The 13,336-nt window shown below is 48.3% G+C and overlaps 1 protein-coding gene and 1 non-coding gene across 2 annotated transcripts; one reads left to right on the top strand and one right to left on the bottom strand.

Annotated features, from left to right (window-relative positions):
* Positions 1-864: 864 nt before the first annotated feature.
* LOC142854580 (WD repeat-containing protein 70-like) lies at positions 865-3,800 on the top strand. The gene is given in 4 exon segments (XM_075980398.1): positions 865-1,135; positions 1,138-1,602; positions 1,605-1,871; positions 2,546-3,800. Coding segments are annotated over 4 exon segments (2,100 nt in total). The 5' UTR covers positions 865-954; the 3' UTR covers positions 3,733-3,800.
* Positions 3,801-7,386: 3,586 nt separating this feature from the next.
* On the bottom strand, positions 7,387-7,493 carry LOC142842852 (small nucleolar RNA SNORA11). Its single transcript, XR_012909509.1, has one exon. It is a non-coding gene; the product is annotated as a small nucleolar RNA SNORA11 (small nucleolar RNA).
* Positions 7,494-13,336: the final 5,843 nt, after the last annotated feature.

Raw genomic sequence — 13,336 nt, 5'->3', positions numbered from 1 at the left:
AATTTAGTACCTGTTCTATAAAATGTCTGAGATCGCTCAAAGGGACAGTCGGGCAGAGAAGACGTGGACAGGCTCCCGAACCTCCGATGTTAGGATTATTTCTTAATATTAGCTCCCTGACGACACAAAAATTCCCAATCAAGCCAAATCAAATCAAGCCAGATTAAGAAATATCCAGGTTTAATGGGAGATCTGCGTTTTCAGGTGGCCCAGAGGGGGAAACCGGGAAGCCACAGGAGGGGTTCAGGACCTGGCCTGTTGGGATTTGAGGTCCAAACCAGGCCTGGGGGCTGGGATAGATGCAAGGAACTGGGACCTACGCTCCCAACCTAACACAAGTGGCTGACTGTTTTGCTTTCCCGACCTTCAGGGTGATCCCCAATTTCTGTCTGAGTTTTTATTTTATTTGGTGTTTTTTTTTTTTCCAGGCTGGGTATCCCTGGGTTTTAAAGCCTGTCCTGGAACTCGCTCTTATAGACCAGGCTGACTTCAAAGATCTTCCTGAGTCTTGAGTGCTAGGATTAAAAATATATCCCTCCACACATGGTTTTAAATTAGTTTATGTGTTTGTGGTGGGCTATATTATAGCCATGGCTGCTGTGGGGCCCATGTAGATCACTGCCCACACAATTTCGGAAGAAATACACAGAGACAGAGACAATCAAGCCTTGCATGCTGCCTCCCAGCACTTGCAAGGCTGAGACAGACCATTGAGTTCAAGGCCAACTAGGCTACAAAATTCCAGGTCACTAAACCAAGTCAGGTCTCCTAGCACACACTATATCCCAGTATTTAGGGAGTGGAGGTGGAGGATGATTTTGAGTTTGGGCTGCTTGGAATCTTGTCTCAATTTCGTCTCTCTCCTCCTAGACAAAGGCAATCAGGTCAGTCTTGCCGGGAGTGGCACACTGCTTGCATTGGTGATTCGGCAGAGGCTGTGGGGATCGGTCAGCCATGGAGCACTCGGGACCCTTCGAAGTGACAGGCACAGATGCGGCCGGACCCCACCCTCAGCTGGCCATCACCATGGACTTCACAGCCTTCGGGAAGGAAGCTCGCACATTTGACTTGGAGGCCATGTTTGAGCAAATTCGAAGGACAGCTGTGGAAAGAAGCTGGAAAACACTGGAAGCAAGAGAAAAGAGGAAGAAATGAACAGAAAAAAACATTTAAAAAAACAAGTTGAAGATGTCGAACCAGCACCATCCAGCTCAAAGCCATTGTCTAGGGACACGAGCAGCAGAGAAGGTGAAGACAGTTCTGATTCATCTGATGACGAGTTCTTTGGCCCTCCTCTACCCCCTAAAATGGTAGGAGGACCAGTTTGTACTGGGGATGAAGATATCCTTGGTCCTTTAGCTCCGCCTCTTGGTGAAGAAGGAGAAGAAGATGATGATGACTCGGAGGATGAAGGAGAAGAGGAAAACCCTGTCCTGAGGATTCCTGACTTGCACGAGATAACACTGAAGCATGGCACTAAAACAGTTTCTGCTTTGAGTTTGGATCCCTCGGGGGCCCGTTTGGTCACTGGAGGATATGACTACAGTGTTAAATTTTGGGATTTTGCTGGAATGGATGCTTCTCTCAAGGCGTTTCGATCCCTTAGCCTTGTGAGTGCCACCAGATCAAGGCATTACAATACAGCAACACAGGAGACATGATTCTTGTCATATCAGTAAGCTCACAGGCCAAGGTGATTGACAGAGATGGTCTTGAAGTCATGGAATGTATAAAAGGAGACCAGTATATTGTCGATATGGCCAACACCAAGGGTCACACGACGATGCTTCATACTGGCTCATGGCATCCCAGAATAAGAGGAGAGTTTATGACCTGCTCAAATGATGCGACTGTAAGACTCTGGTGATGGGGGAGAGTCTTCTGGCTTGTGTTAATTTCATTGGTTAAATAAAGAGACTGCCTTGGCCCTTTAATAGGACATAAAATTAGGTTGGCGGAGTAAACAGAAGAGAATGCTGGGAGAAAGAAGCTGAGTCAAGAGGTCGCCATGATTCTCCCACTCCAGACAGACGCAGGTTAAGATCTTTCCTGGTAAGACACCTCGTGGTGTTACAGGGATATTAGAAATGGGTTAGATTGATGTGTAAGAGCTAGCCAATAAGAGGCTGGAACTAATGGGCCAGGCAGTGTTTAAAAGAATACAGTTTCTGTGTAATTATTTCGGGGCATAAGCTAGCCATGTGGGCGGCCAGATGCTGGGACGCAGCCCCACCGCTCCTATTTCAACACTCTGGGAAGTCGAAAATCCAAAGAGGGAGCCTCACTGGGTGTTATTTTTCCCATCTAGCCCAGCCCGCGTCTCACTGCCTTTTGGGGCTGGGCCCGTGTGGCTTTTTGAGATGACCGGCTTCCTTGCCTTGCTTTTGCCCGTGGTGAAGCGTGTCAGGCGTCCCCGCTTCGTGGTTTGTCACCCATTCTGTTTGGATGGTGGGACCCGTCTCTCGATGCTTCTCCCTTACCGTCCCGGTGCTTTTTTTTTTTCGGGGAAGAGACAGAAATCTTTAATAAATAAATAAATTAAAAAAAAATCCAAAGAGGCCAAAGAGTGTTTTTAAACCTTGGACAATGCAGGGGAAAATGGTCATTCCCACTACCTGTACGTGCAGTAGAGATGGGAACCTGGTGGCAGCCGCCTGCCAGAACAGAAGCATACAGATCTGGGATCGAAACCTGACAGTTCACCCTGAATTCCACTATAAACAGGCTCATGACCCTGGCACAGATACTTCTTGTATGGTTTTCTCCTATGATGGTAATGTACTTGCCACCCACGGAGGTGATACATTAAAATTATGGGATGTCAGACAATTTAATAAGCCGCTATTTTCAGCCTCAGACATCCCCACCTTGTTCCCAATGACGGACTGCTGTTTCAGCCCCGATGACAAACTCATAGTCACCGGGACCTCTGTTCAATGGGATGTGCAACGGCTAGATTGTCTTCTTCAAGCACAGACTCTCCAAAGGGTGTATGAGACCGACGTCACAGATGCCAGAATTGTCCGCTGCCTCTGGCATCCAAGGCTGAACCAGATCATGGCTGGAACTGGAAACGGATTGGCCAAAGTGTATTATGACCCCGACAAAAGCCAGAGGGGAGCAAAATTATGTGTGGTTAAAACCCAACGGAAGGCAAAACAAGCTGAGAGCCTAACCCAGGACTACATCATTACCCCTCATGCCTTGCCCATGTTGCCTGAGCCCCGCCAACAAAGTACGAGGAAACAGCTGGAGAGGGACAGGCTGGACCCCCTGAAGTCACACAAGCCAGAACCTCCTGTAGCAGGCCCAGGTCGTGGTGGCCGAGTTGGAGCCCACGGGGGGGGGGGGTGCACCCTGTCATCCTACATTGTGAAACACATTGCCTTGGAGAAGACCAACAAAAGGAATCCCTGGGAAGCCATTCTGCGTCACGCCAAAGCAGCAGAAGAGAACCCATATTGGGTTTCGCCAGCGTATTCCAAAACTCAGCCCAAAACCGTGTTTGCCCAAGTGGAATCCGATGATGAAGACTGGAAGCGTGAACCAGAGTCGAAGAAACATATAAGATTTGACTGTCATTTCAGAACTGTGTGCATGGAGCCCGAGGCAGGTTGCAGTGTTCCCCACCCCAGTGCTTATCAAATAAAAACATATTTTTTAAAAAAAGCAATCAGTCCCTTAGTGCACACCTGGCAGCACACTCTCCTCAGCAGGTACCATTTAGAATAAACATTTACCATTTACACACCTTGGGAATGCTTGCTTGGCCCATGGGAAGTTAAGGAATCCAGCCTAGGAAGACACATACACAAGGCTCAGTGCGACCTGCCCTCTGCTGGACAGTAAAGAAGAGCTGGGCTGGAGAGAGAGCTCAGTTCTTAGGAGCATTTGGGTTCAATTCCCAGCACTCACATGGCAGGTCACAACTGTCCATAACCCCAGTTCCAGGGGCTGCAACCATCCTTTATGATGTATATACAAGCAAAACACCCACACATAAAAATTAATTGAAAAAAAATGTAGGGCTGGAGAGATGGCTCAGAAGTTAAGAGCATTGCCTGCCTGTTCTTCCAAAGGTCCTGAGTTCAATTCCCAGCAACCACATGGTGGCTCACAACCATCTGTAATGGGGTCTGGTACCCTCTTCTGGCCTGCAGGCATACAGACAGAATATTGCATACATAATAAATAAATATTTTAAAAAAAAAGAAAAGAAAAAATGTAAAGGTGGTGACTCAAGCCTTTAATCCCAGCGCTTGGGAGGCAGAGGCTGGCAGATCTCTGTGACAAAGAGGCCAGCCTGGTCTACAGAGCTAGTTCCAAGACAGGCTCCAAAGGTACAGAGAAACCCTGTCTCGAAAACCAAAGCTGTGAGAACCAAGATGGAGCAGTCAGGTGGGCCTGTGACTGAAGCCCAGGTCCCTGGAGAGGAGACTAGAAGGACACTGAGGTGGGCCAGGCACAATCCTGGGGGCGTCAGGCTCACATGTTGGACCTGGTGAGCGAATATCGAAGTACTGAAACTGACAGATGCTGCGGTCAGCCCTGGGTGCGAGGAGAGACTGGATGTCGATTAGAGTCAGCTGACTAGCACACCGGGCCTGACAGTAATTAGTAAAAGACCTCAGGTTCCTAGGATTAGGGAGCGGCCTAACCTTGGGTCCCTGGCCGTGGCGAACTTGTTAGCCTCGGCTGAGTTTGCTGGTTGTGTTGGAAATGGAACAAGCAGTGTTAGAGATGGAAGAGCAGAGTCAGTCTGTGCTTTGTGCTCATGTCCCCATTCCTCCCTGAACTGGGGCGATCCCCCCTTACAGGTCAGCAGACAAAAAGCTGGAGCTGTGTGAGGCTGGGGTGGTGACACAGCTTGAAATCCCAGGATGTAGGAGACTGAGGGAGGAGGCTTGTGGGATTGAAGCCAGCCTTGATGACACAGCAACAGCCAGTCCCACAAAAAAAAAAAACAGAGGGAGCTGTTGAGAGGACTCCGCAGCTCAGTGTGTCTGCCTCAAAGTCTAAGGATCTGAGTTCAGTCCCCAGAACCCACAGAAAGGTGAACAAAAGGCTGGAGAGACAACTCAGTAATTAGGTGTGCTTACTGCCCTTCCAGAGGACACCAGTTCAATTCCCAGCACCTATACTGGGTGGCTACTAAACCACCTATAACTCCAGCTACAGGGGATTTGTAGAAGCCTCTCCTGGCTTCCTTGAACACTCATTTGCATGTGGCATACACTAACACATGCATATACATATTCATAAATAAATCTCTTTTTTTGAGACAGGGTTTTTCTGTGTAGCCTTGGCTATCCTGGAACTCACTCTGTAGACCAGGTTGGCCCTGAACTCTCAAAGATCCATCTTCCTCTGCCTCCTGAGTGCTGGGATTAAAAGCAGGTGCCACCACCATATAAATAAATCTTTAAAAAAAATAAAAGGCAGGAGAGATGGCCTAGTAGTTAGTCTATTTGACAGTCTAACAGAGGACTTGGGTTCGGTTCCCAGCACCCACATGGCAGCCCACAACTATCTGTAACTCCAGATGGTCGAGAGCTATCATGTGGTTACTGGGAACGAAACCCGAACTCAGGAATTCTAGAAGAGCAGCCAGTGCCCTTAACCTCTGAGCCATATCTCCAGCCCAAGAACCCAGTTTCTATTCCCAAGACCCACATGGAGGCTCACAACTAACTGGAGGTATGAAGAAGGCATTGAATCCCGTGAGACTAGAGTTACAGACAAAGGCACCAGGCACATATGTGATGCTTAGAAATATACAAAAGTGGGGCTGGAGAGCTGGCTCATTGGTTAAGAACACTGCCTACTCTCCCAGAGGTCCTGAGCTCAATTCCAGCAACCACATGGTGGCTCAACCTTCTGGAATGATATCTAGGGCCCTCTTCTGGTGCAGGTATACATGATATTGCAGGCTTTATCACTCAAGAGCCTGACTTGTTATACTGCTGGATGCAATATGACTATTCGATACTCGGCTTGCGTTCTTGCCCCATTTTTCTTTGTATTGTGGAATGGCACTCTGGAGGGCAATACTCTTTTGTTTTTTTTTTTTTTTTGGTTTTTTGAGACAGGGTTTCTCTGTGGCTTTGGAGCCTGTCCTGGCACTAGCTCTTGTAGACCAGGCTGGTCTCGAACTCACAGAGATCCGCCTGCCTTTGCCTCCCGCGAGCTGGGATTAAAGGCGTGGGCCACCACCGCCCGGCCTGGAGGGCAATACTCTTGATTGTTCTTCCAGGATCTGCAAGCTGAGTAATTGCTGGGACGGTTCTGATGGAGCTTTGATCGTTCGAGTGCCTGCTGTGATTCCTCTGCCCATGCTGGTGTCTCAAGAGCTGAAGAAAACACGTTTTTGTGAATTAGAGAAAACATGCTTTTGTGAACTAGTCGTGACCCCGCCCTGCCTGTTGACTAGAAGTTAACTGTTTTCCAACAGCCTGCAGGTGCTTCCCTGTCTTTCGCTGACCCAGCAACAGCCCGTCCCACCTTTGACATAACCAATCATAGTAAATGCCCTTAAAATGAGCCAATCCCTGCATTTGACAAACAACCCATTGTACCTCCCCCTCCCTGAATATGTGGTTTTTGCCTTTAAAAGTAGCCTGTAATAGCTATTCAGGGCTTCTCTCCCTGGCATGGCTGAGGAGCCCATTTGCACAAATGAGAATAAACTTCCTCTTGCTTTTGCATCAACTGGACTGGTGAGTGGTTTCTTGGGGCGACCCTCCTGAGGAGTTAGCATCCCAGAGTTGGGGTCTAACAGAACATCAGGAGATTATCCTTTATCGACAGTGGCGGGACTTTGGGATAACAGCTGCAATTGTTGCTGCTATTGCTGTCACTGCCAACGGGGGCGGCTACAGTTGCTGGAGATGCCATTTCACAGAAGCTGTGACTGCAGAGACTGTGCTGTCTGGGGAGGTTGACGGGGATCGACGGACTGTGCTTTTGCAGGAGGGGTGGATTCCCTTTGGCTCCTGTGGCGGGTGTCTTGTTCTCATTCTTACAGTGCAGCTTGTGTTGCACCTGCTGATGTTGTGGGTGCTTCTGATGTGGTTGAACAGTTGAATGCATGTTTGCTCTTACACCAGGCAACTCTGCATTTCAGCCTTGTCTGCTAAGGGGGTATCTGTAGATACCCTGCCCCTAGCCCTCTTCAACACCATGGTTAAAAATACCTTCAGTTGGTGGTGGTGGTGCACACCTTTAATTCCAGTAGTCAGGGGGTAGAGGCAGGTGGATTTCTGTGAGTGTTAGGCCAGCCTGGTGTACAGAGTGAGTTCCAGGACTGTCAGGGTTACACAGAGCAACCCTGCTGGTGCACACTTCCTGTCCCGCTTCATTTACAGGGCCTTCTACTCTCGAAGCCTCGCTTTTTCTCAGGTCACGGAGAGGACACAGTGCTGTGCCCCTCATTACCATGTCCCCATGATCTTCTTGGGTGTGTTGTAAACAGAGAAGCTCTGAGCGCATACCCCAGAAATCTCATCATTTTGTTTGTTTGTTTTTCAAGACAGGGTTTCTCTGTGGCTTTGGAGCCTGTCCTGGAACTAGCTCTGTAGACCAGGCTGGTCTCGAACTCACAGAGATCCGCCTGCCTCTGCCTCCCGAGTGCTGGGATTAAAGGCGTGCGCCACCATCACCTGGCTTTTTTTTTTTTTTTTGGTTTTTCAAGACAGGGTTTCTCTGTAGCTATGGAACCTGTCCTGGAACTAGCTCTGTATATGTATATGCATTTCTGATCTTTATTAAGGTATTGTGATTGTGTAGTTCGTTTAAAAATGTTATGTACCAGGCAGTAGCACACCTTTAATCCCAGCACTCGGGAGGCAGAAGCAGGTAGATCTCTGTGAGTTTGAAGCCATCCTGGTCTACAGAACAAGTTCCAGGACAGCCAGGGTTGTTACACAAAGAAATCCTGTCTTGAGGGGGTAGGTATGAAAAAAAAAAGTCTCACAGTTTTTACAAAATCAAACAATTGTCAGGCAGTGGTGGCGCACGCCTTTAATCCCAGCACTCAGGAGGCAGAGGCAGGCCGATCTCTGTGAGTTTGAGGTCAGCCTGGTCTACAAGAGCTAGTTCCAGGCCAGGCTCCAAAGCTACAGAGAAACCCTGTCTTGAAAAAAAAAATCAAACACTTTAAAATTCAGTCTCAGCTAGGCATGGAAGCATACACCCTTAATTCCATAACTCTTGAGGCAGAGGCAGAAGGAGCTCTGAGTTCAAGGCCAGCCTGATTTACATAATGAGTTCTGAGAGAGCAAGAGCTGCATGGTAAGCCTTGGCTTATTGAAAACAAAAACAAAACAAAAAAAATCAGTCTCTTTAAAACTCCAAAATCTCTCTAAAAGTTCAAAGTCTCTCAACTGCAAGTTTCTAAAAAATTAAAGTAAATTAAATTCTTTCTTACTCCATGCAGGAAGGACCAGGGCACGGTCACAATCTGAACTCCAGCAGTGTAATAAATACCTCAGTCCACCAGGTCGGGAATCCTCTCACCATCTTCTGGGCTCCTCCAGAGAGCTAGGGTCCCCTCTCTAGCCTTGCCCTTTGCTGCACACACAGCTTGTCTCCTAGGCTCAGGATGGCTTCATTCCACTGCTGCTGTTCTTGGCAGTCATCCTACAGGATTGGCACCTCCAAAATGCTGGCCTCTCCTTTCACCATCAGCCTCTCATAGAGTCATGGTACCAAACTTCAGCTTCTCTGCATGAACTCTTTAGTCCTGGGCCTTCAGTTGCCACTTTCTGCACCAGCGCAGTCTGGATGCCAAGACTGGTGGAGGTGCTGGGATTTAGACATGGAGGCTTCTTTTCAGGTGGAAGAACAGAAGCAACCTTTTTTTTGCCCCAGCTAAAGCCTTATACTGGGAAACTTCTGTGGGAAACCACGGGCCAGAAAGAACACAAACATTCTTGTCAATTACAGACCACAAGGAAGTTCCACTGTCAGTCAGGGGGAGTGAGTGCAGCTGGATCACAACCCTCCCCCCCCATTTTATTTTATGCTTGTCTTGTTACTTTGGGTGGAATACCTTGCCCGTCATGGGGAATAGCCCTCTAATATTCCCTGTCTTAGGTGGCATCCTGCCCCCAAAGTATTGCCCGTCCATGGCTACCCAGACACATAGCCCTAAACCAAGTGTCCCCAGGACTGACATCACCAACGAGCCAGACCAGCACCGCAACCATCCCTCTACTTTAGCCATCCAGGCCCATTCATGTACTAACTGTGTGGTAAAATTAACAAAAGCAGTATTCCAAACCCCTCTCATATGACGGTTGAGTCCCACAACAGTAGCAGAAGCCTGCAATACAGTGCCAGGACTAATGCACATAACATGATTAACTGTTGAAAAGTCCAAAGATAGTCCACTTGCTCCTGAACCAGAGCCACTTGTTGGTTCAACAATCTTTTAGGGAATTTGGGTGTCGTCAACCTGTCTCGCTACTTCCTGCTGAGTGGGGGTGCTGCATTCTTGGGGGTATTTTACATCAACATTTCAGGGGGTCTCGGTGTATCAAACCACATAAATTTGCAATGAATCTACAGGTTCTCATCCTCTATGGAGACAAAAGCAGAACCTCTTTTCCAAAGAATCAAATCCTTAGGCTCATATTTTAAAGTCAAAATACTTTTCTTAGCAGTTCCCAGAATCAAAGGTCTTTCTCTAGTCCAGAACACAAGAGACAACACAACATAATAACATACATCTGTACATATTCTATCTTTTTGATTCACCCTCCTGCCTCCTCTTTATTACTTCCCTACTGACCAGTCTTCCAGAGGGCATACCTCAGAGTGTCTCTGGGGATGAAGAAACACATACTCCTTTCAATCTGACGTGTCTTGTTCCCAGTCTGGAACATTTAAACCCTCTCCCATAATAAACCAGGGGCTAACTTGAGCTATTGTTTGTACAAAATCTTTGGCTGTCTTCCTTGTTACTTCCGTGCCTTGTTGCTTTAAGAGTTTCGGTTACTTTTTGAGGCCTTCAATTCACCCTGCTGCCTTTTCTTTATACTTGCTAATCTTTTGGAGGATGTCCCTTAGAGTATCTCTGGGGATAAAAAAAAAAAAGAAAACACATTACCTTCCCCAGTATGCTCCTCAATTTAGCCAGCAGACAGAGTGACCCCATTCACGTATCCCCACTTTCCAGATCTTGGTGGGACCTCCACTTGCTGAGCCAGTGCAGCCTGAATGCCAAGACTGGCAGGGGGTGCTGGGATTGAGACACGGAGGCTTCTTTTCAGGTGAAGAACAGCAACCTTTATTTTGCCCTGACTAAAGCGTTTTATACTGGGAAGCTTCTGTGGAAAACCACCAGCCAGAAAGAGCACAAGCCTTCTTGTCAATTACAGACCACAAGGAGGTTCTGCTGTTGGTCACGGGGAGTGAGGGCAGCTGGTTCACAACAGCCACTAAGGCTGCACCTTCACCAGTGGCCTCCCCTGGCTTCTCACAGTGTCAAGCCTCAACTGCTCTCCAAGACCCATCATGTCTTAAAAACTGGTACCACCTGAATGAACCTTCCACATAACTAAGCTCAGCTGCCAGCACAGGTACAGCCTTGGCCACCTCCAGAACACAGCTTCTGTGTGCTCTCAGAGAACATTTCCCAGAAGACTTCACTCCAATGATGCTGGTCTCTCCTCCTCCTTCCCCTTCTCCCTCCGCCTCCTCCTCCTTTCTCTTCTTCATTTTTTTTTTTGCCTGTCCTGGAACTAACTCTTTTTTTAAATATATTTTTTATTTATTATGTATACAATACTCTGTCTGCTTGTATGCCTGCAGGACAGAAGAAGAAGGCACCAGACTTCATTACAGATGGTTGTGAGCCACCATGTGGTTGCTGGGAATTGAACTCAGGACCTTTGGAAGAGCAGGCAATGCCTTAACTGCTGAGCCATCTCTCCAGCCCCTAGAACTAACTCTTGTAGATCAGGCTAGCCTCTGTCAGGAGCCATTTTCCCAAAGATTATATCAGGGACCATTGTCCTGGGGATGTTTGCGGAGAGCCCCATACCCCAACTGTATTGAGAACTGTTTGTTGGTGGAGCCCACCCCACACCCAACTATCTTGAGAGCTATCTGTTAGTGGAACCCGCCCCACATCCCAACTATCTAGAGAATTGTTTGTGGTTGGAATCACAAAAGGAACGATTCTGCTTGCATAGAGAACACTAGGTGTGACTCGTGACCATTGCTGCCCCGGCAAGATCCCTTCCTGCCCTTGCCATGACCCTGCCCCCTAACGCAAGCCAAATTCCTCATTCAAGGGCTATATAAGCCACAACCATTTCACTAATAAAATGAGGCTTTGACAAGAGAATTTTGCTTGACCTCATTCCTCTTTCCCACCCATGTCTTCTTCAGATAGCGTCTCTTTGGGATCCTGGAATAACTAACTGACCCACCAGGCGGGTTACAAGCCTCGAACTCACAGAGATCTGCCTGCCTCTGCCTCCTGAGTGCTGGCTTTAAAGGCGTGCGCCACCACTGCCCCAGTGCTGGTCTCTTCTTAATTGCTGCTAATTTCCCAGCCCCAGCTGACCAGCCGTGATTGTTCCAGCAAAGCAAAGGCTTCACTTTAGTGGCTCTGCTCTCTTGTCAATCACAGCTGATTCCTCAGCCCCAGCTGACCAGAACCAGAACCACAGATCTTTTTTAATTTCAAAATATGCAATGGCCCTCGATAAAATAAGTGACTCAGACTTCCCTCTGGAACTTCATAAGGCAGACCTCCATCTTCGGCATTGATCTGAACATTCACATCTTTCAAGCTCCCACAGGTCACCAAGCTCTGAACATTCAATAGCTTTTCTAGCCCAAAGTTTGAAAGTCCTTCTACAATGCTCTCCAAAATAACATGGTCAGGTCTATCAGAGTGATACCCCACAACACTGTCTCGGTGAGGGCCACTATTACTGTGATGAAACACCATGACAAAAAACAAGTTGTAGAGGAAATATATATAATATATATATCATATAATGTTCATCGTCAAAAGCAGCTAGAAGGGCTGGAGAGATGGCTCAGTGGTCAGGAGCACTTGCTGCTCTTGCAGTGGACCTAGGTTCAGTTCCCGGCACTCACATGGCAGCTCATGTCTGTAGCTTCAGTTCCAGGGGATCCAACACCTTCTGACCTCCTCAGGCATGAGGCACATTCGTGGTGTACATATGCACATACATGCAAGCAAGGTACCTATATACATAAAAGAACTCAATCAGGACAGGAACCTGGAGGCAGGAACTGATGCAGGGGCCATGGAGGGACGCTGCTTACTGGCTTGCTCTCCATGGCTTGCTCCGCCTGCTTTCTTACAGAAGCCAGAACCACCAGCCCAGGGATGGCACCTCCCACAATGGTCTGGGCCCTTCCATGTCAATCATTGATTAAGAAAATGCCTTATAACCTGGTCTTATTTTAGGCGTTTTCTCAGTGAAGAAACCCCCACTCTCAGATGACTCTGGCTTGTCTCAAGCTGACATGAAGCTAGCATACGCCTCCTCACAGAAACTCCCTTCTAGAACAGACCGGAGGGTGATGAACCTGAACAACACTTGCACAAGTCTGTTTTTGCTTTCATCCATGTGGGTCCCAAAGACCGAAGTCATCAGGCTTGCCCGCAAGCGCCTTTCCCTTCTGAGCCATCTCGCCGGCCCACGTGCTGATGCTCCCTGCGCACCAACGGGTTCCCAAAACTCCCAGAGGGTACAAAGATAAAATAGGAAGCAAGAGCTCACTGCAGTTGTGGGTGGAGGAAAGAGATGAAATAACGCTCGGTGAAATCAACCAGTTAGAGAGCCAAACACTGTGTGTCTCCCCTTACAGGGTGAACAGCCAGAGGAGCCGCTCAAGGAAGCCCAAAGGAGGTCAGAGGCCACCGATCTGAACCTTGGAGGAGGCACTTAAGGATTCACAGAGAGACTTGACAAGGCAGTGAGGGACTGTGCAATGGTGTTTGCATGAAAGGATAGTGAATACATTATTTTATATTCTGAGAGGTAGGGGTGAGGCAGACAGAGACAGACAGAGGGAGAGACAGAGACCCTGAGACCAGATTCTAGCGTAGCTCATAGCTATGACAGGACTGTCTCCTGCTGTCTGGGGAGTGGGGCTGTCCTAACTCTCTAACATCCCCTTGGCAAGCACAGCTGGCCTGCCCTAGCCCGCAGCCCACCTCCCGCTCCAGCACTAATGCTGCACATAGCAGGCCCCTCCTTTCCAAACCCACCTGCTCTGGTGTCACCACTGCTCTGACAAGAGCTGAGGAAAGGAATGGAGAGGTGGTGTGCTAGGGGAAGTGTGGCCC

The sequence above is a fragment of the Microtus pennsylvanicus genome, chromosome 1, assembly GCF_037038515.1.
Source record: "Microtus pennsylvanicus isolate mMicPen1 chromosome 1, mMicPen1.hap1, whole genome shotgun sequence".
NCBI classification, from domain to species: domain Eukaryota; kingdom Metazoa; phylum Chordata; class Mammalia; order Rodentia; family Cricetidae; genus Microtus; species Microtus pennsylvanicus.
Note: the sequence above shows the minus strand (reverse complement) of the source record. Positions and strands in the feature narration are given on the sequence as shown.